The sequence below is a fragment of the Drosophila guanche genome, unplaced genomic scaffold (assembly GCF_900245975.1).
Source record: "Drosophila guanche unplaced genomic scaffold, DGUA_6, whole genome shotgun sequence".
NCBI lineage: Eukaryota > Metazoa > Arthropoda > Insecta > Diptera > Drosophilidae > Drosophila > Drosophila guanche.
The window spans coordinates 7,227,785-7,254,531 of record NW_022995748.1 but is presented as its reverse complement, the minus strand read 5'-3'; the positions used below and the strand labels follow the sequence as shown (position 1 = coordinate 7,254,531).

Genomic DNA, 26,747 nt, shown 5'->3' with positions numbered 1-26,747 from the left:
AGCTTGCGCTACTGTGGCTCTGGGGCTGATTCGGACCAAGCAAATATTTAATTTAAGAACATTTTCTTGCATTATCCTCGACCATGGGACGTGGGTCAGGATGTGGCGTGTCCTGTCCGGTCCTGTCCTGTCTTTTGAAATCTCAGTTGTATTCCCACTTCTTTCTCTCTCTCTCTCTTTAGTGCCCTATTTTTCTCCGGTTTTTTCTACGACTGCAACTCCAGAAGCTTCCGCAGAGCTGAGGCTCAGTCATACTCGTATTAGCCCCAGTCAAACAATGGCATTGGCAAACCGAAGAGCAGCACCAAATTGCAACGTGCAGAGACCAGCAGAGTGTAAAGAAAAGCCCAAAGAAGGTGGTGGAGGGGTAACAGGGGATGAGTGGGAGGAGGAGGAGGACGACGACGATATAGAAACGGTGGGGAAAGTGTTGTTAAGAAAATGCACCAGACAGAAAATCAATGGAAAAATGCTAGCTACTTGCTGACGCAGATGTTGTTGTTGTTTTTTTTTTGTGTTCTTATATTGTTTATTTTTCCACTGAACGCCTTTCTCTATGGCTGTGGGGGCGGCACTCTAAATCCTTTGTGTGGCAGATTAACACGTACGCCCCCTCCAGACTCTAGCAAAAATACGAAGAAATCAGAAGGTCACATCGAAGTTTAATATCCCTGTGTACAGCGATATATTTAAATTTGGCGTGCACCATAAATAGCAACAAAATAACATACATTAATGTACATAGATTGTTCATTTAAATCAGTTATTCAACATTCCTCCGCTCTCCGTTTCCATGCCGAATCGATTAAAAAAGTATAGCGAAATCAATTTGCACTTTTTTAATTAAACTTGTGTTCTGGACTCCCCTGCTGTCACGCGCATCTCCTTCCGATTTGTTTATGGAATGCTCATTGGATATGTATGCAAGCTCCAAGCTACACCTTAATAAATACAATACAGAACTCGCTCGTTTCGTTAGTTTGTTGGATAATAGGAGGTGAGTTGAAACGAAAATTAAACTTGTTTTTAAAAATTACTCAAACCAGACAAATACATTTAACTACATTTAAGTTTGGTCCAAAATGCACTTGCCTTTTTATGTAAAAGAAAATTCTGATAAATTTTAAAGGAAATATTTAAATTTGTAAATCTTTTTACAGTAGTGGCAATGCAGTGGTTGAAATTAACAATGTTGAAGATTTCCAAGACTCTCTCTCTGAGTTGAAGACTGCAGACGCTAATTTTGGTGTTCGTTTAGCCAAATTTTAACTAATACACAGAGTAACACCTTTCCCAAATAAAATAACTCTGTAGCTGTTGTCTTCTGTATGCCCATAAACAATTCTGTATTTATAATTTGCTCAAATATATTTTGCTTTTATTTATAAAATTCAATCATAACAATTTCAATTCTCTTTGGGGACTTTGGTTTTTAATTTCTTCCTTGAAAATTAATCAATTTCATAAATGTCTGTTAAATATAGTAAACAATTCCATTTCGTATTCCTCCATTTGTTATTATTATACTTTTTACGCAATTATTAAATACTTAGAAAATAAAATGCGTCCAAATCGAAATACACACACTGTCGTTTAGGGTATGTGCTTGTGTATGTACTTTACATATGTACATATATATCATTATGTTTCCATTATTGGTGATTATATTAACTAATCAATTAAATTGTTTAATGGTTTCCCCATTTGGGTTTTTAAATTTTTGCTAATTACAAGTTAGACATTATCAGTTTGTGGGTTTCCTTTCTTTTGGTTTTCTTTTCTAAAAAATATACATATTTTGACCATTTACATTTTATGTTTTTCAGTTTTGCCTGGTTTTGGTTTCATTATAGGACGACAAGCCCACGATATATGCACATACAAACCTACATATGTACTTTATTAAAAGGCAAAAACAATGCTATCATATACAATTAAAGTTGGTTTTGTTGCTTTATACAAGTTTTACAAATTGGTTTGTGTAGCCGCTTCCTCAATTGAGAGCAATTCCTTTTGAACAGTTCCCGATTCTATGACTAAAATGTTGTTTTCCTGCTAAAAATTATACATACAAAAATTGCATATTCCATTTTACATTTCTAAAATTCCATGAAGAAGACTTTTTGTATGTGTGGGATACAATGTTTATGCTATGAGGAGAAATTCTGATTCCCTGGACCACGTTGTGGCGATTTCTGCTGCTGCTGGTTGGCTGCTGACATGTTCGTTTGGCTATTTGTAGTCAAATTATTTGGATTTTGGCCAAGCTGTTGCTTGTTGTTGTTCGTGGTCGTTATAGTGGCAACTCGTCTCAGACGATTGTCTGGTATCGGTGGTGACTGTAGAGTTCCAGAATATTGTTGGTGTTGGGGCGAGAGCGAGGACGGTCCACTGCCACTGCCGCCAAAGGCGTTGCGTATGCTGCTGCTCCCACCACCTCCACCAACACCGGCAGCTCCACTTGCCGAGCCACCGAATATGCTTCCAGTGCTGCTGCCAATCAGACTCAGTGAATGGTCATTGGACAGTATCTGATGAGCGGCCAGATTCATTTCCTCCGGCGTCATGTCTAGAGCCTCTCGCATCTCCCGAGCAGCCGTGCCAACAAATTCGGAATCACAATATTTCCCCAGTCCCTCAGCGGCGAGTACCTATGGCAAAGAGGGGTTCGCATTATTTTAAGAACACTGAAGACATTTCCTTGCTCTACTAGACACTTACCCCTCCAATCAATGACTCGGCTAGGCCGTTCATTTCAGATGAAGTTGGTAAACGACGCTGATCGTAGGGACTAGCTGGGGTCGATTGGATCATGCGTTCGTGGCCAGGAATAGCACCATTGGGTGCGTAGACTAAATGAGCACACAACAAGAAGAGAACAGAGAGAGAATTAGAAGAGTTTCGTTCGGAAAATGGTCAATTGTTTGGGTTATACGATTATGGAAATTATATTTATACAGGGCTTGATGATCTGTACTACTTCTGGCTAGGGCTATTCTAAGAATAAATGTCTGTTTGATAACTCCTGTAGATTTTCCTTAACGTTGTGGTTATTTTTTTTACAGTTATTATTTACAGATGAATATTAAAAAGTATCTACCAGATCTACAACCATCTCTCTTTACTCTAGATATAATTTGTTTGAGACTATCCGCACTATTAAATTAATTTGGTAATGAATGAACTTTGAAAATTGTGGAAACACACCGGATTGTATTCTTAGTTCTAATCTTAGCTAATCTTAGTTAGACTTTCACTTTTCTAAGGAAAGATAATGAGGAAGCTGAACTCGAAGTCTTTTTTATTCTGAATAAAACATTATATATCTTTCTTCTTGTTTAATATTTTGTTGTATTTATTTGCAGACGTTAACCTAGATAATGCTTTTATTTACGGTTTAATTTTAAATTTATAGCTTGATCTTTTCTATACTTGATCCTTTCCTAAAACTCATAACTGGAAACACTTACTATGAAATATTAGCCAGCATGATCATCAAGCTTATACGATACAAGTATCTTAGGCTATATATATTTATAACTACATTTAGTGGTTGGTTAGGTAGCATTCTATAATACAAACATGTACACGATATCCATAAATCGTCATTCCTTTTTAATAAGCACTATAACTATAACTCTTATAAGCACAATATGGTACAAAAACAAAAGTTAGTTCAACTAAAGCAAGCAACAATCGCTAGATATGTATAAGCATAGCGTAATGCACTCCAGATACAATAAAACTAAGGCAATGGGTTCTATGAACAAGGCAAGCGAAGTGTCTAAGCATTTTTTGTGTGGTAATATTTCAGTTTATGTATGTATTTGATGGGCATTGGGGTCAGTATCACTCGGGGCCTCCAAAACATAAACAAAAATGCGACGACAAGACAACATTGAAGGACAATAGTAAATTTTGGAATAGAATTGCTCACAGATATTGGCATGTCAAGCATACATATTTAGGTATATTTTACGTTTAACAAAAATAATGAGAGAGACAACGTTCAGATCTCGGCATGGGAATAACGATCTACATAAGTAGTTTTTGGGGTTGGGTTAGTATTGGGTAAATGTGGCTCTTATGACCGCAAGGCACACACAACAAACACACACGTTCGATATATGTAGTACATGATAGAACTAGATCGGGCCAGGGCCAAGGCTTTTGAGTATGTGGGAACAACACACGGCTTTGTTATATATATAAATATATTTATATATATAGAATAGATAGACATCGATATCGGGCTTTGGTTTTATGGATTTTAATTACGTTCATTGTTGCTGTTGTTGCGAGTTAAACGATTGTTGTAGTTGTTAACGATGTTTCGGATTGTTGTTGATGTAGGTTGTTGTTCTGGTTGTAGGTGTTACGAGTATGTCATTGATCCACTCATTTTGTCAGTTTTCAGAGAACTTTCAATTCGATCACACAAAATAACATATTCTTTACCGATTTGGGAATGCATCATTACTGTTTTCTCATTTAAAACTTAAGCAAAGTAGTATAACAAAAATAGGTTCTTAGGAACGATTTCCGTGGGATTATTTTGGGGTGGGATGGGAAACCATTTGTGTGTTTTTGTTTTTTTTTTTCGCTTCGAACTCTTCGGACACTCATCCAGCAAGTATATCTCAGTGTTCGAAGCTCAGCACTCGGTGGTCTTTAAACTCGAATCACTTATGCTATAATAAAGATTTGTATAAGAAAGAGTTATACAAAAACGAATTACTTCAACGCACAGATTTAGCTGAATTGATAATGATAATTGTTTGTTTTAATTCAAGTTTTGTTCGTTTAGGTTTTTCGTTTGAGCATGATGATGGGGTTTGATGAGTTCATTCTTCACTGATTTTCTCACTCATTTTCGTTAGTTTGTAATCAACAAAAGGAGCCACATACGCTTTGCTTAAGTGTGTTAAACTGTTTAGAATGATTACATTTTAGTATGAAAAAGTATCGGGGTGCTTGAAATCCGGGATTGGAACTTTTCTTTTTGTAGTTCTTAAGTTTCAATTTATAGAAGTTACATGTAATGTGTTTTTATTTCAGCCTCTCACGGTTATCTCTCAACTTTGGTTAGTAATACAACAAAATAGATGTATTCATTAAGTATTTTTCTAAGGACAACAAAATAAAAACTGTTTAATATGCATTTCTGCCCCTTTGAAAATTGTAAAACCCTTACACCAAATCGTGTGTGTTCAGGTAGCTATTATCAATAAATATTCCTCCATATTTTTGTTACTTTTACCTGTATGTGAGCCTGCAATTAAGACGAATGCACGAATATGCGAGTAGATAGTACTTGGATATGTGTTAAAGTGTTGTCTTGTGTATTTTTCTAGATTTAAACTATGGTTTTGTTCCAATTGATATTATGAGTTGCAGCAAAAGCGTTTCTACTTTGTATCTGTAAGAGTAAGCTGCGCCTTAATTTGTGTAACTAAACTACAGCTTTGTACTACGATCATTAATTTGTAGATAAATATGTGATATATATAGATGTGTTATACACAATGCCGCGTCTGCATTTTAATCTATTCATTTGTACTACTATTGTTATGACGATATATTTCTCAATAGATTTGAATGCATTAGTTTTGTTTGCGATGAACAAACAGCCAAGAAAATAGAACGAGCAAATTGAAAACGAAACAGTTTCCTTGTAGTCTTATCCGTTTAGCTTATGATGTTGCATTTGATTGATATTATTTGTAACATTTGGCATGCCGCAGGCAGTAACAAATCTTAGAACTCAGTGGGCAAGAGACTGTACATAATTTGATTTGCAATGTGTTGTAATGGAATGCAGCAGCTACGAAATAGGCTGTAAACAAATTAAAATATAATTTAAGGAATAACTTAGAGAGGAGTTCAAGTAAGTTTGTATCTTTTTTGACTGTTTGAGTGGTCGAATTTGTAGGGGGAATAAAACAAAGTAACAAAATTAGTCGGAATTAATATCAGAATTTTGTTCAATAAATAGGGAAATAGGGAAAACGGAACAAAGTACATATAAGAAAACATTAAACAAAGTTGGTTAATGAATTGTTGTGCAATTTAATTGTTGCTTTGTAGATGCTGCTGTGGTTCATTGTTATGTTTTTTGTTTTATTTTATTATTGCAATTTGCAGCATTTTAGGCTTACCATTGTTATATGGATGCAATAAAATACCACGATTGCGGTTGCTGAAATTAATGTTCGGGGATTGAGTAAAAGTTTGGTTTATGTTCTCTTTTTTTTCTCAATGAATGCAGTTTGTTTTTTGTTTTTTCCTTCTATGGTTCTTTAAATCCGCAAGTTTATATTATGGATTTATAGGTACGAGTACGGTATTTGTGATTGCATCTAGGTGTGCTAAGTCAACTAGGTAAAAACTCTTTTTTTGTTAGGGCCAAGTAGTTAGACCTGGCTTGGCTCCTTTTGTCCATTACAAACTTTAAGGCACTCTTCACACTAGGTGACTAACCAAAATGCCACTAAAGAAAATACGTATGTAAGTTCGGTAAACGAAATATGGATCAACCCACTAAACAGCAAGCCATAGTAACAAGAAGTATCGAATGGAGCTTCGTGTGTGAACGGGTACTTCGGCTAAGTGAAAACCAAAAGAGCAAACTCCAACATTGGCCTAATGAACGCGGCGCCTCGCTCGGCATCCCCCGCATACTTACTCATAAGAAATCGCATTGGCCTCGGGTGGCAGGGTGCCGGCCACTGTGGCCGCTCCCATGCCCATCCCGCCAGCTCCGGCTCCAGCCCCGTTCTTGGCCAGGGGCCGCATCGAAATGCTCTCGCCGAAGGTGCGCAGCTCTCCCCCACTGCTCGCGCCGTGCAGCTCGTCCTGGAGCTTACCGGCGGCCGCCATTCGTGCCTGCATGATGTTCCGTGTGATGTGGTTCACACCATCCGCCACACTCCGGTTCAGGCTGTCGTACAGATAGTCCCCGCTGGCGGGATCGGAGCCCAGCACCAAGGTGCTGCCGCCAACTCCTACGGCCGCCGAAGCTGAGCCGCCGATCGTCAGGGCTCCGTTGCTCTGGGTGGCCTTGACACTGCGCCGGAATGTTCCATTGCCGTGACGGCGAATAGAGGACCACACGCTGCCAAAGAGCGTGTGGTGGCGCTGCAAAAAAAGACATCGATTAAATCTGCTCTGAGGTTTGGTGAGGGAAATGACCGCATTCGAAAGACAGAACATAATGACTTACGCGATGCATTGGCTCAGGCTCTTCGGCCAACTCATCCAGGTTGCCGGATATGGCACGCTTGAGGGCCGGCGACACTTCGTGTAGGGTACGCAGACCAGCCTGCAAGGTGACCGTGTTGCTGTCGGGGTGACCCTCCTTACCCTCCTGCTCCTTGCGCTTCTTGAAGCGCCGGAAGTAGTCCTGTATCAGATACGTGGCATAGAACTTGCCCACCGTCACCTCATCGTCGTTGCCCGGCGGGGGAACGACCTGATCCAAAAGCTTTGGATTGGTCCGCTTCCAGATCTGCTTGATGGTGGCCCGCAACTCCGAATTACAATCGTCAATGTTGCCCTCAGTCTTGATGCTCAACGAGGTGCGAACGACCGCGAAGAGGGTGGCGTTGAAGAGAACAGTGCCGTCCGAGTTGAGGGGCATGTTCATGGACACCAGGCGCTTGCAGGCCATGCGATGTGGACAGAGCTTACCGAAGCCCAGCGGTGGGGATATCTTTCGCAGCAATGTGACAACGTCAAGATGCTTGATCCGACCCTTGGCATCCGGATCGTATTCGCTCCACAGGCGAATAAACTCGTCCAAGTGATGGGGACCCAGAATGGACCAATCTCGTGTTAGATAGTCAAAGTTATCCATAATGACGGCCACAAACAGATTAATGATCTACAAACCAAAACAATCAGTCAGTTGTATGAACAGAAGTACGCAATCGTCTTACCAAGAATGAGCAGAGAACATAGAAGGATATAAAATAGGGATAGGCTATGGATGAGCCGCATTGCTCTCCCGGCGTATCCGAGTTCATGTCACACTTGACGTCCGGCTGCGCCGAGCAGGACATCATGATATCCTGCCAAGCCTCGCCAGTGGCCGAACGAAACAGCACGAGAACCGCCTGTTGGAACGTCTGGAAGTTGTTGTTGTGCGAAATTGAATTCCCTCCATCTAACGCTATTTTACCAAAGACCTGACACCAAAACATGCATTAGAAAGTGGACAGAGAGCGAGAGATTTGATTCAAGAGACTCACCTGCATGCCCACAACCGCATAGATAAAGAAGAGAAGTACTATAAGTAGAGCTACGTAGGGCAGCGCCTGAAATGATTTAATGAAGGTCCAAAGCAACGTTCGAATACCTTCGCCCTTGCTGAGAAGCTTAACCAATCGCATCACTCGAAACAGGCGAAAGAAGTTAATGGAAATCAAATTGGAACCCGCCTGAAACAAGAATTAATTTAAAAATCTACATAAAAGTGTCCTAGCAAAAACTTACCGCCTTAGCCTTGGACTTGCAGCCCTCGACAATATCACAAGCCGCTTGAGAAGTATCTTTGCTCTGTCAAGAGGTATAAATAAAATTTAATTTATCAAGTTGGACATTATTTGATGATTTTACGAACCTTAATTTCAGAGTAAACGATGTCGATGAAACTGCCCAAAACGATAATGAAATCAAAGACGTTCCAGGCATCCCCGAAGTAGTTCTACAAAAGCACAGTAAAGAGACTTTAAAAAAATAAAACTGTTTTTTTCATCATACCTTAAATCGAAAAGCGGCCAATTTGAAGACAAATTCCAGTGCAAACACTGCCGTAAATATCATATTTAAGGCGTCTAAAAGTTCCGTATACCATAGCGGTTGATTATAGAATTTCATGGCCAGTGTGACTGTATTTATCATGATCAGTATGAATATGGTGTACTCAAATGACGAAGATGTCACGAACCACCACACCTTATACTGAATCCCGTGCTTGGGTATATAGCGGCGCACGGGCTTCGCCTTCAGTGCGAATTCTATACAATTTCGCTGGTTCTTATCCAAATCACAGTTCTTGTATTCCTGTTCACCCTCATTTTGGAAAGTGACAATAACGAAACCGACGAATATGTTCACCATAAAGAAGGCAATTATAATAATATAGATAATATAATAAGCAGCAACAATGGGACGGAAATTGTGTATTGGGCCGCCGTCTTCTTGATTCGAATCAATCGAGACATACAGTAAGCTGAAATGGCAAGAAAGATGAGAGGTTATCAACTGTTTATATGATATTATATATTAATTTCTAGAAACGCACCCTGGCCAGCCCTCGAATGTAGACACTGTGAAGAGAGTCAACATTCCCTTGGCTACATCGTCGAAATGAAATCGATTGTTGGTCCATTCACGTTCCCTGAGACGCGGCTTGTGGACATCCCCATCGTCATAGACCAGATAAGTGCCACTGCAAGGAGCTCGTAATGTGTGTATCTCCTCTAAGATTGATTATAAAGGTTCTGTAATACTTACAAGCATTCCTCTTGTGTCATTTTGGAGCCATCAGAACATTTGAAAAATTTGCCCTAAATACGTTTTAAAATGGGGAAATACGAATGGTTTTTGGGGGAGGCGGGGGAAGAGTTTATAATAAATATATTAAAAGACCGGCATGGAAAATGGAAAAGTTATTATAATATCTGAGGGCGAAGAAAGTCCAACTTGAAGTAATCTTCGGTTGAGCTTACTTTCCCAGAGATGACGAACATTAGAACTGCTTTACGGTAGGGACTATCGACTAAAGCCTAATTCAAATATATTATGCAGCAATATACGATAGACTATCTAGCTATCTATATACGATCAATATCAATGTATGTACATAAGTATACGAGGTGTTTCATATGCAAACACATTTACATACACTGCCCAAAATGGGACGGACGACAACAGTATTAGTTTCGTGGACGCACAATATTTACAGACAGGGCATCAAACAAAATGTTATTGGGTTGGAACTGGGTTTACGTACATGGGAATATTTCAACGAAGAATATTACTATATTACATTGGGTTAGCAGGGAGCTAGCTAACGTAACTTTTGCTCTGGGGTTAGTTTTGATAAGCAAGAACTGATAACTAGCCTTGGTTAAATTGTAGAGTTTCTTTGATTTACCAAAAGTGTTGCAAAGCGTACGAGTAGGAAGTATTTTATGTTAAGCTGAGAAGATAATTGACGTAGGCTTTGTCATACGAAAAGTTTTTCAAAATCTTGGTGTAACTTTGCCTTCTGTGAGAACATTGAGAATATTTACCTTTCAATCGAACTACCCGTAAACCCTAGACACAAATATCGAGATGGAAGAGTAAGTACGACAAAATTCAAAGCACATTGATTAAGCAGCAGTTCTGATAATTTATTTATAGCTTTCCCTTTTTCAAAAATTGAAGCGCACACTTAAAGCCGACTCTAGATACCCTCCACCAGTGACTATTCACATATAATTCAAATGAAATTACCTTAAAGAGTTGTACTCCAATAACCGCAAACATGAATTGCAACAAATATGTAACCAACATGATATTACCAATGGTTTTGATTGCGACTACCACGCACTTGACCACATACTGTAGAAGTAGTTTCGTTTTTTGTTATTTTTTTCAGTGTAGGCCAAATGATTTTAGGTGTATGTGTGGGAATTTTTGAAAGGCGTGTATATAATTATATTGTTTCATTATTTTTCAATTCAATTTTGCGTGTGGAAGGACAGCATCATTAATATGTTTTTGTTTTTTTTTTTTTGTGTGTGTATTTTTTTGGCCACATTTTGATTAGGGGAATCAAATGGTTTTGCATTGTTATGCCAGTAATAAACAATGACATTATTTCGATTGGTTGGCAAAATTCAATACAAATCAACCGAAGCACGTACGAAGAGAGGAAAAAAGAAGAAAAATATGTTTGTAATATTGAGGGATCAATTTGCGATGGGTTTTTGTTGGCTATAATATCATTCGATTTAATCGATTGTACAATTAATACCAAGCTAAAAATATTGACGGAAAGTGACAAAAAATAAAATGAAAATAAAAATAATAATAAAAAGAATATGAAAATAAAAGTGTGTCTAGGCCACATATTTTGTTTTAATCGGAAAAAAGTAGTATTAATATAGGCAGAAATAAATAAAATGTATTAGTATCTTTGGCTGGGGAATCCTTAATGAATCCACTTGAACGAACGGCTTGATTTTATAGTTTTAGTAAAATCCGATTCACTGTGAAGCGGTTCACGTCGAGATTCCGTTCCATAGAGTTTACTGTGGATTCATTCTAGCATTCCGACTACGGATTTGGAGAGGCCATGTTACTGATGATGGTCCGCCACTTGACGGAAACTTAGTGGATTCTGTACACCTGGGAGCTGTTTGGGTTGCCTTGATGCTAGGGTGCAAGGTTGGTTTGCTGCTTTGATGCTGGAGAAAAATCTCAATGTAAACATGGTGCGAAATATGTTGCGTGGGTGTGATTGTGCTTATGATCTTTATCGAAATATAAATAGGTGTAAATACTAGATTTAGACGTATACAAACGCGGAAAATGGGTGTGGAATATATATTAATATTACAAATAGGGAAAGATATATGTGTACTGGTTTTGTCATTCGTGTGAGTTGTGTTAGGTTCAGTGTGATGGATTACACTCTCTCTTTAATGCCTCGAAAATATTAAACTCATGTAAATTAAATCCCTCAGATACATACAAATTACAACATAGTATGTGGTACTATGATTTCACTCATTGGTTTCAACATTTGTTGACAACTTTCTCGCTTCCTTAGCTAGAATATATATTTTATTGGATACTCTTCTCGGGGATTATGCGGCGCATTAATAAGCAGTACTAGGCAGAAGATACTCGTATTTGTAGTATTTACATTCACTTCTTGAATAATATGTTCCATTTTAATAATATTAGCTGTTAGTAATAACGAAATTTCTATACAAAAATTAGTCAGTAAACCTTGTAAACAATATCAAAAAATACGAAAACAAAACAATTTATGAAAACATAATTAGTTATTGCAAACTCAATGGGAAAACTATTTTTGAACAACATATTTATGTATATATTTATTATGTTAGGATATTTTTTGGTGGTTGCTTGTATGTGCACTCACAAAATAAACGAAATTTATACAATTGTTGTTGTTTAACATATGGACTAACTAAGCCTATTCACAATTTAGTCTAACTAAAATATCTTATAAGAAAGTCTCTAGATTTATTGAAGTTCTTTGTATTCTTTTAAGGTAGATCACATGCAACGACTTCAATCGCAGATTTATACAATGACTTTCTTAGTTTATATATTGGTGTTTGAGGATCTTAAACATCTTGTATTTAATACCCTTGAAAAAAATATGATATTCTTAATCTTTATTGACATCTTCCGTGTGCGAAAGTCTAGACAGAATCTAGATGCATTAATAAAATTCAAAAGAAAACGATTTTCGTTTTGACATGCCATTTTTTGGCATTCCTATGAAATTCTCAACTCTCGAGGTTACATACAAGGGTATTAACATCTTCGGCATGCCGCAGATTGTTTTCTAGCCTTTCTTATAACTCTTAATCTTTAGACTAATGAAAAATAAAACAAAAACCTAAAATACAGATAAAACTAGGTTGAACTTAAAACGAAAATCATACCTTAAACAACTGGACTCCTATCACGGCAAACATGAATTGCAGTAGGCATGTGACGAGCACAATATTTCCGATAGTCTTAACAGCGACTATGACACACTGAACAACATGCTGTATGTGATACGACGATATATATTGTTGCATTATTAATTTATTGAATGTATTACAATGTACTAATATTGGATATGTTCTTAAAGCGTTGGATATGCTTCTGCGCGCACAGTTTGAATCGGGTTTTAGTATCAACAGTTATACATAGTTTAAACTATGCCCAAGCCACGCCCATACATTTCTATTCCACGCCCATTTTCGTTAGGTGTTAAGAGCAATGCTCAAAAGCTTGCAGTGTATAATTCAATAACAAGAATCATCAGCTTTCGTTTCCTTATAACTTTTATATCGGTGCACCCTACACCCAGCATTTCAAGGTTTTTCGGTTGGTATTCGCATAGTCTAGAGTTGATTGTGGGCCCCCCACCACTTCTTTGTGGCTATTTTATTAGACCAAAATTTGTAAAAGCTTCTTATTTGGTAGAAAATTAAAAAAGTATTTGTTGTGGGGTGGTTTGTGTATAAAGAAAAATCAAAATAAAATTACATGAATTCAAAAAAAATGTAGAAAAAAGTAGATTAAATTTTAATTGAAGCATTGCATCGAGATTGAAAAAATTAAGAGGGAGTATGTGTAGGACGAACTTAAATGGGGTCTTACCTTGAGACCTTTGGCACGATTGATGGCTCTGAGTGGCCTTAGAACACGGAGCACACGAAGAATTTTCACGACTGAGATCGCATTCGAACTGCAGTTGAAATCGATGTTATATTTTATGGTCCAGAAGTAAAATTATATCACAACTACTGGGTGAGAGTAGTGTTTTGATTATTGTTTACCTGGATACTAGGGATATCAATGAGACACAGACCACAAGTAAATCTAAAAGATTAAATGCGGATCTGCAAAAGGCTCCGTCGTGTAAAACGAAGCCGTATGAAATCAATTTCAGAATCAGTTCTATTGTGAAAACTGCCGTGAAAAAATAATCAAATTTATTGAGTACCTGAAAAACAAACGAATAGTGAGGGACATCGAATGAAAAGTGTTGCTAATATACGAGCACGCACAGAAAAGTAACGCTCTCAACTCTAATTAAGTCTCAATCATAACTTACAGTTATCTTTTATCACTTGGAGTTTCATTAATGGGTCGGTACGGGAGCTACTTACTTTATTCAGATCGTCGTTCGCCCTCAGGGGGTTCTCTGCGGCCAACATGGCTGAGGAAAACATAATGCAACATAGAATAATGTTGCCGAAATTGCTGTGGTTGCAGAGCCAATGGCAGAAGACACGAAATCTGTGTAGGAACAATTACAAAGAAGTTTATTATCGGCTTTGCTACAAAATCTATACATTAAAAATCAACATAAACAAATAATAAAACAAATGAAAACATACTCATACGAGTCGATTACAGAACATGCAGTTAGAGATCACCAAAGACAAGTTAGGAAATAAAAATATAAAGCGAGGGGCGACAAATCTATTCAAAATTTCTAAAAACTAATACATCTAGGCGCCAGATTCCATCCAAGATCTTTTGCTTAAGTACTTGGGACAATACACAAAACGAGGTTAAGCAAAAAGAGAACTACACAATTATATATAGCACACACACGCACATGGAACACGCACAGACACAAAAAACTAGATCATCATTCGTGGGAATTCTGGTTGATTGACGTGGAAATTATAACTAAAACATAAAAACCTGTTCGTTTGTGAGAAAAGAAAGAATGATGTGCCCGGCGGTATGGGTAGGATTTTCGTGGCCGTATTAACCTCAGACATACGACGTGGGCGTGCTGTAATCATGCCTTCTTCATCCACTATATTTGCAATTAAAATTTGATCATATATTATGTATACATAAATATGTATGCCAATTTGGAAAAAAATAATAAACACATTTATGAGAATTTGGCAAGGAGATCTGAAATAATTCTTATACTCTTAAAATATATTTAACAAACTACGCTACAAATGTCTTAAAATTAAGCTAAAGGTTTTTAAATGAATAGCATATACATTTACTATTGGAGTAACATTTCTGTGCTTAAAAATAAAATTACAGTTCAGAAAAAAATGGTTTAAGGATATTCGACTTGAGTTGAATGCAAAATGCAAAAGGAAAAAAAAAATAAACACACGACTTGTAATAAAAATAAGGGAACAAATTCCAGTCGAGTGTGAAACACTCAATAACAGATCAGTTATATTAATTATAATTATATACAGCCTCAAAATGCTTTACAGTTCGATGGGAGTTTTTAATTTGATTTTCTGTCACATGCAAACAACGAACATCTGAACCAGAGTGCAAAACAATGTCAATAATTAGGGAAAGTTCTTAAACTTCAATCACAAGACAAATGAACCAAATCAAAGAGTGTGTTGTAGCTGTTGACTGTCAATCAGTGATTGATTTACCTGTTTGTGTGGCTGAAAATGAAAAATGCACTACCGCGCGGCATGGGCTTTTTAGTCTTCTTCATGCTGACTTCGGATAAACGTCGGGGTCGTGCAGTGACATGTGCTGATACTTCGGAATGGGAGTCTTTCGATTAATAATTGAGTGTGTGAAGGTGTTTGTTGATTCGTTTTGTTGTTGTGTTTTTTGTTCAGTGTAGTGGTTTCCAACAAAGTGGCAGCAGAAGATGAGAGGCGTCGGCAGCAAAAGTTTTAAGGAATATTTTTGGTTTGTTTTCTGGTTAGTTTTCAGTTCGTACATTTCTAGGCATAAGCTTAAGGTACTTAAATTCTACGTTAACACCATAAAGTAATCTTAGTCTCGTCTTAGTTGAAAATTGAATTGAATCAATAGCAGAGAACATACCTTCTTCCTCTTCCTCGCACATTTCACGCACTTCATCATCTGAGAGTGTTTCCTGGTCCCTGGAATACAACGTGAAATGTATCCATCAACATGATATGTTCTAGGGATCGTGCACTTACATTTTATCCTCATCCATTTCGTTGTTTTCCATATCTATATCAATGCTTAGATGCTCGTCATCCTCTCCATCAATGGTCGGAGTCGGACTGTGGGATTTCTTTAGAGCCGGATCTTCATGCTAGAGGTCAAGCTCAGATTTAAGTACCACCAACTTATAATTAAACCTTTTTTTATATACGTACAGGCTCCTCCTCTTTTTCCACCTCGGACAACGAGTCGGCATCAGCTAAGTTATCGACAGCAATGGCCAAGAACACGTTCAGCAATATATAATTACCGCAAATGAACAAGATGATAAAGTAGACACAGGCCAAGGCACCATAGGAGGAGACACCACCATAGGCATTAATGCCCACATACATCACCGCATTCCAATCCTCACCAGTCATGATCTGAAATGAAGTTTGGATGAAAATAAGGATCTTCTGCATCAACTGGGCTGAGTTTTGAGCCCTACCTGAAATACTGTGAGCAGACTTTGCCAAAAGCAATCGAAATTCATTCGATACTTTTCCTCTTTGCCATCAAAATTAAATTTACCGCCAAAAACTTGCATGCCCAGCAAAGCAAATATCACAATAAACAGGAAGAGCAGTAACAAAAGCGAAGCAATTGATTGTATCGAGTTCAAAAGGGAAGCAACGAGATTTGATAAAGACCGCCAGTATCTGCAAGGAAAGAAGGTGTTGGGGTGAATATGTACATTAGGTATTTATGTATATACTCACTTGGTTACTTTGAAGACGCGCAGGAGACGAACACAACGTAGCACGGAGACACCCAGAGGCGGCATCATACCCGTATTGGTAAGCAACGTCTCCGAAATGCTGCCAATCACGACAAAGCAGTCGAAGCGATTGAACAGCGAAACGAAGTAGCCCTGAAAGCCCAGACTGTACATTTTCAACAGCATTTCGCAGGTGAAGAGGCCAATGAAGACAACGTTTGTATATTCTGAAATTAGACGGAGTTCAGTGCTGAAATACGAGTACGAATAGAGGGAGAGGTTGAGCCTCACCTTGAAAGTTGTCCAGCCAATCCATTTGCTGATAATGCTCCGTGGCCAAGACGCCTGTGTTGAGGAACACGAGGACAATGATCAGCCAATAAAAGGCTTGGGATTTGACGGCCTTGCGACAGGCACGACGCATTCGTCTATTGACTCGGTCGAAGTCCTTCTTCATTTTGCGCCATCGGGACTCAGTCATTTGGACTTCGGGCATCTCCTCTCCCAGATTCTCTGTGGAATCCATTTCGTTTGCCTGCTTCACCTTGCCATCTTGAATGAGGCCGCCCACAGCATCCGGCTCGATATCCTCGGCCTGGGTAATCCAGTCGAGATAGCCGCGAAGATCCTCTTCGATCTGCTGCTTCTCGCGCAGCTTTTGGAAGTCTCCGCGGTTCTTGGCCTTGTTACGCTCCTTGGAGAACTCACCGGACAACACACCAAGAATCAGGTTCATCACAAAAAACGCACCCAGAATGACCATCGAAATGAAGTACATCCACTGCCAGTCGCTGCCCATAGAGTCTTGGATCTATGGAAAAAGTTACGAATAATATAACTAAGATCAAGCTAAAACTAGGCAGCCACTTACGCTGTAGAGAACATCAGTCCAGCCTTCGAGGGTGACGCACTGGAACACCGTCAACATGGCCAGTCCAAAGTTGTCGAAATTGGTAATGCCTTGGTTAGGTCCATCCCAGCCACCGTAGCACTTCATGCCCTCCGGACACGTATAGCCTACGCCGCAGGGCCGGATTTCATCCTCGTATTCACCTAGATTCCGTTTTGGATCCGTTTGGATTGTTTTTTTTTTTAGGTTTTATGCATTAGTGATTGATTGGAATGGAATGAGATGGGATCAGATAATGATAATGTCATTGATGCCATTGGGGTTTCTTGTGGTGTGTTTGTGGCGGAATATGCCGCATCTTTGGCATACTTATATTTGTCCCAACATTTATAATCTTCAATAGCTCTACTAGCTGGTAGATAAGTAAGGAACAGGCAACTAGTGTTATATCAAAGTGTATTTCTGACTTTTGTGTGTAGGTGTAATTGTGGAATGACTGCCCTGGAATTCCTTGGAGCACTCATCTTCCAGTAATAGAGCTTTTGGACGTTGATTTTGTAATGCGACATATCTGGTAGCATTCAAGACAATTGAATGATATTCGTACAACGTATGAAAGTCGTACGATGCGATGACTCGATTCTTCTTACCTGTGATCTCATCGCGACACGCCTTGTGCAATTTACCGGAGAACAACTCGAGGCCAATGATCGCGTAGATTATTATTACAAATATGACCAGGAGTGCAATGTGAAATAAGGGCACCATGGCCTTTAAAATTGAATTTAGCACAACCTGTAGACCTGTATAGAATAGCGTTATGAATAGCCAATATTCGGTTTGATGCTACTTAGTTTGATTAGCGGCTTTTCAAAAATTTAGTGCACACACAAAGGTGAAAAACACGGCACAGAATTTGGTAGTTCCAATAACACATTTCTAGCTCAAGAGAACAATAGTAATTTGCAATTTCGTAATTTAAATGACTCTTACTCATTTTCCTCGTAAGTTAACTGATTAAACCATTATTTTTAAAACGGAATTAGCCCTTAGATTGGTAGTTTAGTCCATATTATTATTGGAATAATTGAAACTCATACTGAGAATAGCATAATTACGGAATTCTGATAACATCGAGCTTATGTACATATATTATTTTTAGGATGACTTATACACTTCTGTGCCGCACTTCAACTACGAATCGATCCGTAGTTATTTGCAAAGAGCTCCTACTAAGCCGGTGAATTTTGTATTTTATTTATTGCTCATATTTTGGCAGATGCATTCAGCTCTTACTTGGTACACCCGATACGAGTCGCAACGGACGCAGCACACGAAAGGCACGCAATGCCTTCACATCGAAAGCATCCTTCATCAAATGGGAGAGTGCCGTACTTATCGCTCTGTAAAAATGTGTGGCATACAAAGTTCATACGTGTCTCAGTTTTGATTTACTTTTGTTTGGTAATTTCGAATATTTTGGTCTTTCTGATTGGCTCGATTTCGATTAATTGGATATAAGGTAACATAGAAAATGGTTAAAACGAGGCCAGAGAGGGCCTAGGCGCTCTGCGCTTTTAACTGGAATATTTTGTATGCTTACCCTATAACTACAATTGTAAAATCTAATAAATTCCATCCATTTCTTAGATATGCACCATTATGTAACATAAAACCATATGCTACAATTTTCATAACACATTCCGCTGTGAATATAACTAGGAATACATATTCAACTTTTTCCTGTTATTGTGTTTTTTGTGGGGTTTTGTGGGTTTTTGGGAGGAATTGGAGTTTGGAGTTGGTATTCGGGGAATCGGGTTTTCGTATTGTTGATTTGGATATGTGAGTTGTATGCATGAGGCGGATATAAAAGATACATGAAAGAAATGCATATAGATTAATATTCCGTAATATTGTATTAAAAAAGTAGAATATACGATTTCTGCCACTGGGATCGTCCAATGGAACTACTCACCAAGGTTTGATTCGTCACATTCGAATCGCTGCCCGGATAAGGCGTGTAAACGGCCAAGGCAACACAGTTGGCAAAAATGGTTAATAAAATAAGGAACTCAAATGGTCTAGCGAGGTGAATGAGTTAAGGAAAGTCTCAGGCTGAGGATATCTGTTGTTTGTAATTGCGAACCAGTTCAAAGTATAGTGTGTAGATCGAATTTTCTATATTCTGTCTACAACTTTTGCTTGCAACTGGTTGGTTAGGTTTGGTTTATAAAAGGATACTTCCACTCTACAATGCGTATGCACATGGCTCGCAGTGGATTCTTCACGCTGAGGCAGAAGAGCGCTCGCTGCGGCCGATCTGGCTGCGGCTTGCCACGACGCTGTGGCCTCTTCTGGCCGGCAGCGGCGGCATTAGCTTTTTGGCCACCAGCGCCGCTGGGTCCAATTGTTGTGCCGTTCATGGTTTCCGGAATGTTTGCAATGCCCATGGAATCAATGCCTGTCGGTATGAAGGAACGTATGATATGTATTTTTCCAAGGTTGAATGGATATTCCTCAAACAAAGACTCACCCATGATGGTGTTGCCGCCTCCGAGATCCGTCTCGGCGCCATCATATCGCGCCGAGTGGGAGGCATCGCCACCGCCGGAGGCTCCGCCATTGCCGTTCGGCGTGAAGCCGCCACCGGAAGCGCCACGCTCAAAGTCCATGATGTTGAAGAATTTGCCGGCACCGCCTCCGAAGTTGTCAATCAGCTCCGCTGAGCTGGAATAAAATGGGGAGAAGGCCTGGGTGTCGTCCTCCTCCTCCTCGTAGTATTCGTCGACGTCGTCGTCGTCTTCGTCACCTTCAATGTCGCCGTCCTGCTCCTCCTCCTCCTCGTCGTCGTCGTCGTCGTTATGGGCCAGCTGCTCCTGCTCATCAATATCAATGGTTGTGCCCTCTGGCTCGTCGTCGTCCACCTCTTCGTCGTCGTAGAACTCTTCAGCGTCGTCGTCCTCCTCGGTGATCCTACATGTCCTCCTGATGGAGGGCCGGTTGCGCGTATTTTTCCTTACAACCACATCGGCATTGTCATCCACATCGCCGACATCCTCAAGTGAATCATTGTTGACACTGGCCCGTACGATCCGCACACCATCATCCGCATCCTGGCGACGCTCGCTAAAGCTCTCACAGTCGGTGATCCCTCCGACTCCGCCCAAGGACTGGTCCTGGTCCTCCTTGGCAGCGGCAACCGCAGCGACAATCGCCGCTGTCCTTAGGGTTTGTGAGCTGAGATCCGGTTGGTTGGGATCGTCGTCGTCGTCGTCCTGGCAGTCGTCGTCCCCAATGAAACTGCTAACGTCCCCGACCCCGAAGCCGTGTAATGTGCTGTTGTCCCCAGTGATGTCGCAGTTGCAGCTATTGCTGCTGCTGCTGTCCCCTCCAACGGCACTGTAGCTGCTGTCCTCGTCCCGGCCACCGCTGCTAAAGCTACTGTTGGTGCTGCCCGCACTTGTTACACTATTTTGTGGCTGCTGCTGCCACGAAGATGCCGAGGCGGCCGCTGATTGAGCTGCCGCCGCAAGGGCCTCCTCCGGCGTCAGCCGCTGAGTGCTTCCTCCTGGGGCACTGGCGCCTCCTCCCGCTCCTGCGCAGGATGCACAGCTTGACTTCCGTCGCTTGCTGCCGTTCGCCGAAGCACTGCCCCCCTGATTTGGTCCCGATCCGCCTGATGGCTCCCCGTTCCCGTTGCCGTTTTTGTGGCGACGCTGCTTAAAGTCGAGCTTATAGGTGCTATTGTTGACTATTTGGCTGGTGACCGTGCTGAGCGCGAGTTCAGTGTTGCTTGGTCTCTTGTTGGTGCTGCTCGGCTGACTGGAGTCGTCAGGGACCTCAAGCGCACTGCAACTGTAAGTAGGAAATAAATTGTTAGAGATCATTACTAAACAAAACACTTTTAATATACATTTGGATGCACTTGCCATTGACTACTTAATTATAAAATAAGGAAAACTATCTTTCCGTGGACTACACCATATATTCTGTTTCATTGACAAAGAAAAAGATTCACCCCTATCCATTCGAGAAGCCTACGTTGTCTCTTTAGTACATGCCTCTTGGTACACAGTGAGAATAAAATGATAATAAAAAGAAATTGATAATAGTGAATGTGAAACACGTTAAATAATAATAAATAATCTATGAGTAAAGCGCACTTCAAAAACATTGCAATCCTTAGACAAAGAAAACACGAGCAAGGGATAATTTCAGTAGCGACAGCAGAACGGAAAGAAAGACCTACAGAGAGCGAATCAAGTGGAAAGCGAAGAGGAGATCACCGAGAGCACCGAGAGAGCTACCCTCCGACGTTAAAGGTTGTGATGAGAGAGAGAGAGACCAGACGAAGAACGAGGGTTAACTTAAATTTCTTGTAACCTAAACTCGCTCATAAACATATCTATGTATATGGGTACAAATGGACATATTAATCGGCTGAACGCTGAAAGAACACCATTTAAAATATTTTGCCCCACATGCTTTTAAGCTGCTTTAAAAAATAATAATACATTAACGATATATCCAAGAAAATATGCATATCAAAGAATCATGAAAGTACCAAAGAAGTACCAAAAAATCAGAACACATTATGGAAAAACTAAAATAAAAATGCACCTTTCGTACATTTGAACTTAGGTTTAAAAAAGTTGAATAAATCATGCGAGTACATTCCCAAAACAAAAGGTAATTTATGGACACATTTAAGAGCATTTATGGAGCATCATTATGGAGTACAGGGATACACGACAGCCATGTACAACACAGAGTTACGAAAGCTATACGATATTTGGGGGTCTGGATCTAACTTACTATGCCCTAGAGCGCCTAGTTGGTTCCAAATAATCAAACTCTTGCATTGCATTGTAAATGTATTTCTTTTCGTGCTCCCGCTGGAGCTGCATATACCTTTGTTGCAGCACCGAAGGTGTGCCTGCTCCCGATGGCGACGTTCCAGATGGAGAAGTTCCTGCTGATGTTGTTTTGATGGGTACAGGTAGCGTTATCGTCGGCGAGCGATGCTGGTGATGATGCTCGGGCTTCACAATAACCACCTCCAAATCACTTTTTGCTGCTGCCGACTTGCGATTGTATTTCCGACTGCCTCGCGTCGGCGTCTCGGCCTTAAGATATCGCCTGGAGGTGGCCGGAGATGTAGGTGACGGCTTCCTCTCAATGACCAAGGTGTTATCATCATAGGCTATGCAGTTGACCAGCTCTCCGCCACCCATCACGCTTGTAGTGGCTGTCGACGATGTGGCCTCATCTCGTTGGTCATAAAGTTTCGCCTCCCTTTGTCTCTGGAACTGCAACTGTCGTCGCCGTTGGGAGGATGATGTGGTCGTAGTTAAGGCTCCTCCACTTCTCGGGCTTATGGTGGGCTCGATTGTAGTCGCAGGCTGTTGGTTCTTTGTCGGGCATGATTCATCAATGACTACAACACTGACTGGTTGTGTATCTTTGCTGGCTTCCCTACCCTTCTCCTTGGATTTATCCCTATCCTTATCGTTATCGTTATTGTATTTATGATTTAGCTTATTATTAGAGCTAGAACTATCCAAGGCATCGTATTTATTAGTTGGCTGCTGTTGCTTTTGCTCTTTAGGCTGCTGTTGCTGTGTCAGTGAGGCATGCTCCTTATGATCTCCTGTTGGATTTTTATTATGGTTTCCATTGAAGTGATGTGAAGTTGAAATAGGAGATTTCATTAGTAAGGCAATGGATAATTTTAATATAATTATTTTGGTATAATGATGAGTAGGATGAATAATGCGATTAAATTAAAGTATGAAAATGATTCAATATTAAATGAAAGTATCTGATTGATATACAAGTAGACAAAAAGACGAGCTCCATTCAAATTTAAAATATACAAAGCATATTATTGGTGGTTAAAAAAACAAAATCTTAATAATCGTAACACATTTTATTTGTTAATTTCGTTTAATGGTTCGTTTTTGTGCTTGTGTTCTAGCTAAATAATTGGATGATAATAATCGATAAAAGAATAGATCCCTTAAGAAATTAAGCGCGTGATGAATGATGATGGGAGTTAATGAAAATGGATGTTAATAATTAAAGATGGGCAGTGTTCGTGTTCGCCCAGTACCTGTATTCATATTTGAAGTTTCCTTCAGGCGCTCAATATGGATTTGGCTTTCATTCAAAATGCACTTCAAAGAACTATTGTGGTCTAGAAACGTGTTAGCCAAGCGCCGGAATGCGGTCAGAGAGAGAGGGCCACATCGAGGGCATCAACAGGTGTGTTTAGTCTCAGACACAGATACAAAACACGCACTAATACACAGCCAAGTACTCTCTCACACGTATTTACACTGAGGATAGCTTTTAATATTGTTTAGCAAAAGAATATGTTTTGCCATTCAATTGTAGAGTTTTGACGGCGGTGTTTGAATTAATGCTTGTAAGACTTATTGGCTAATGCTTTTGGACGAGTTTAAAGCGACGGTTTGTAAAATTTGGCATTTATGAAAGTCTGCGTTTGAGGGTTAATTGTAGATCTATGGAAGTTAGATTTTATTATTGGAATATTATTAGGCGTTTGGCTTCGTTCTATCGTTTGCTTTTAGCACATTTTATTGGATTTCGTTTAATTCCAGTTGAGTAAACAGACAACGAATTTCCATTAGCATTGATAACTTATCATTCATTGGGGTCTCGCTATATATAAACCCTTGACACATATACACAGGGAGCATGTTTGTGTGAGTACTTCCATCTGTGTGCGTATGTGTGTGTGTGCGTGTTGAAGTGTGTGGGAGAGCAGGCACCAAAACAAAAACCCACGCAATGTTTACATTTTTCCCTTGGAGTCTTTTGTGGCATGCAACTGTCAGATGGGCAATCAACTCTCAGAGCATGCGAGAGCGGGAGCCACTCTCTTGTCATCGTTTCGCTCTTTAAAGCTCTCTCTGGCCGTGCAGCAAAGCTCACTGGCCTTTGCAGCAAACAAAATAAAAGTTTCACCAAAGTGTCACAATGGCATTTAAATATATATTTTTCTTTTCCTGAGTGGGGCACTGGGGAATGCGAGTACGCACTCGTCACTGATTAATATGGGTAAATGTAACACATCAGATGTTTGAAAGATGGTTAGCAGTCAAGCAGGCTTCTAGGATAGGTTTAGACTGTGAGAAAACGGCTTGGATGGGAATGAGGTCAAGAGCTCGCGTTTGGCACTAAAACTAATTTGCTCATTAGCTTTTGATGGCCCGCCTGGGAAATGCGTTAAGCATACTTTTGTGCGTCGCCTCTTTGTTGGCTACTTCAAAAATGACTCTGGCTTATCTGATGAAGTTTAGGGGGCCAAGAGGGTCATGAGCTGACCGATTGACCTACCCAGCCATATGTAATAGCCCACACACACAATTTGCACACACAAAGATATGGATACCAGACAACACACATTCAGGAAAATTCACACATGTGTGAAAACTTTTAAAGACGCACTGCGAAGAAAAGGGAAAGCATTTTTTCACATGCTTCAGGTGCTGCCGTTTGTTTCACTGCTGCACTTTGCAATTTACCCACAAATATCACTGGACATAACACTATTCGTTTTGTGGTATAAATTTCTTCGATTTTCCTTCTTATATGTATTGTATTTTATTATTTTCTCACACGCGACCAACAGCAACGTGAACGAGTTTAGGGAATCAGCCACAAAAGCACACTGTGCAGGAATTGTTAGCTTTTCGCAGAGGCAACTACGAACGTGTTGTCATTTTTCAAAGCTTTCAAGAAGAGCTTACGTTACAGGCTGTGTTAGCTTATCGATTGATTGGGGGTTGTTGAAGGTTGTGAAATCGGATATTCTCTTTGTTGTGTGTGGAGTCCAATGGATCCAAGTTTAGTCGTGAATGAATAGGTTAATGAAATCCATATTTAGTCCAAGTCTTGGCTGTCCTTATAGTCCGGAACAAGTTTACGGAAAATGTAAGCCCAAAAAATCGAATTAAGGACAAAGCTTGATGGATAGTCCACGCACTCTAGACAGAACCATCCACCATATAACAAACTTAGAAGATCTACAGAGAAGATCTACCAAATACCAAATTATTTTAGCTAAAAAGGGGCTGTTAATATCGAAAAAGATTTCATGAATGACTCATATACATAAGTGCAGATAGATAAGCTTAAAATGAACATACTTGCATACCACTTATAGCCCTGTTCCCTGAAATGGTTCATAATAAACTAAACTCAAATGGGGATAACCCAGTATTTATGGTTGGCCCCAGTACATTTGTTTACCCGATTAAATCGGAATGGAAAATGTTTTCGTTTAATGAAAACATAAGCGGCCATTCACGTTTTACTTATTTTTATTTAGGGGTATTCTGTTTACTCTCAGCGTCGCTCCCTTTAAATATTTTAAACAAAATATGGTGCAATCGATCAGAGAGGTGAGAAAGATTGGACTGAGTGTCTTTATCCCGCTTGCACTCGCATTTGTTGTCAGACAGCTGATCAAGTAGAGCGCATGCCCACATGTAGATTTGAAGCTGAAGAGAGATCGAGAGAGAGACTGGCACTGACATAGAGAGAGAGCCGGTCGAGAGAATGTAGAAAATTAGTTCTGTTGTTTTTATGGGCATTTTCTTTTCGCCGATTTCCCTCTGGGAAAATTCACTTGATGAGCAGCGGCCTGAGTCATCGCGAAATATGTTCTGACGCTTGACCATACAGAAGCACCATTTATAATCTAAATTCAATTCTTTTCGCCCCTGGGTGTGTTCCTCGATGAGGTATACACTTTGGCTAATGATTGGTATATGTATATCCGGTTGGTAGTCTCACGGTGATTTGTTGGTATTTTGGAAAATAAATGTTCACAAATTGTCATATCATTTTGTCATTCGGTAAACTTTCAGCTTTAAGGAAACATTTCCAGATACATATTTTATTCTGATTGATTGGATGTTTCTTTTTCTGCTTTTATAGATAGCCATACTGTTTGATTACCGGTTTTATGATTTGTTTATTTCGCTACCGAGTTCTATTGAGTTTGAGAAAATATTTGCATGCGATTTTTCGCTTTGTAAACACGGCAAACCATCTTATATTTATCAATTTAGCGATTATTTTACTTTCAGTTTAATACTATTTCGGATAAAATACAAGAGAATTTCTTTGAATGAAGAGATTATGTTTTTATTTCCGCTACAATCAGACACATATCAATAAAGTGTAATGCTACATGAGATGAAGGAAATTAAACAGTTCAAAGTGTCCAATAAAATCAATAAAATTAAGTCAAATATATCGACTGGCCACAAACATATTTTCCAAATTAGCTTGGATGCAACAAATTGTATTAAAAGACAAAAAAAGTGCCTTTTACAAGAACAAAACATTTTAATAGAAGTAAAATCTGTTTCTACCATATCCCATGCAATGCTGTTTGGCTGTGTGTGGCTAAATATTATGAAAAACAAC

At 39.6% G+C, this 26,747-nt stretch overlaps 1 protein-coding gene across 9 annotated transcripts; it reads right to left on the bottom strand.

The window, feature by feature from the left end:
- Positions 1 to 1,641: 1,641 nt before the first annotated feature.
- Positions 1,642 to 24,967, bottom strand: LOC117583860 (voltage-dependent calcium channel type D subunit alpha-1). Of its 9 annotated transcripts, XM_034272480.1 has the most exons (34): positions 24,836 to 24,960; positions 23,398 to 23,809; positions 22,197 to 22,935; positions 19,819 to 21,140; positions 19,527 to 19,746; positions 19,261 to 19,366; positions 18,886 to 19,025; positions 18,579 to 18,685; positions 17,933 to 18,085; positions 17,304 to 17,485; positions 16,724 to 17,243; positions 16,434 to 16,659; positions 16,163 to 16,373; positions 15,888 to 16,097; positions 15,705 to 15,823; positions 15,586 to 15,644; positions 14,461 to 14,578; positions 13,917 to 14,046; positions 13,584 to 13,750; positions 13,405 to 13,492; positions 12,696 to 12,803; positions 10,504 to 10,611; positions 9,517 to 9,569; positions 9,305 to 9,451; positions 8,761 to 9,232; positions 8,621 to 8,704; positions 8,494 to 8,556; positions 8,250 to 8,438; positions 7,938 to 8,186; positions 7,223 to 7,882; positions 6,686 to 7,137; positions 6,159 to 6,199; positions 2,722 to 2,852; positions 1,642 to 2,651 (listed from the first exon to the last, which is right to left on the bottom strand). In XM_034272480.1, exons 2-34 carry the CDS (start codon positions 23,405 to 23,407, stop codon positions 2,151 to 2,153), a joined length of 8,085 nt encoding a protein of 2,694 aa, XP_034128371.1. In that variant the 5' UTR covers positions 23,408 to 23,809; positions 24,836 to 24,960; the 3' UTR covers positions 1,642 to 2,150. The 9 variants fall into 9 exon arrangements, 8 of the variants coding, with proteins under 8 accessions (XP_034128371.1, XP_034128365.1, XP_034128369.1 ...); XM_034272474.1 differs by lacking the exons at positions 12,696 to 12,803; positions 14,461 to 14,578 and adding an exon at positions 15,180 to 15,306 and having other exon boundaries at positions 24,836 to 24,967; XM_034272478.1 differs by lacking the exons at positions 12,696 to 12,803; positions 14,461 to 14,578 and adding an exon at positions 15,180 to 15,291 and having other exon boundaries at positions 24,836 to 24,967.
- Between the last annotated feature and the right edge of the window lie 1,780 nt (positions 24,968 to 26,747).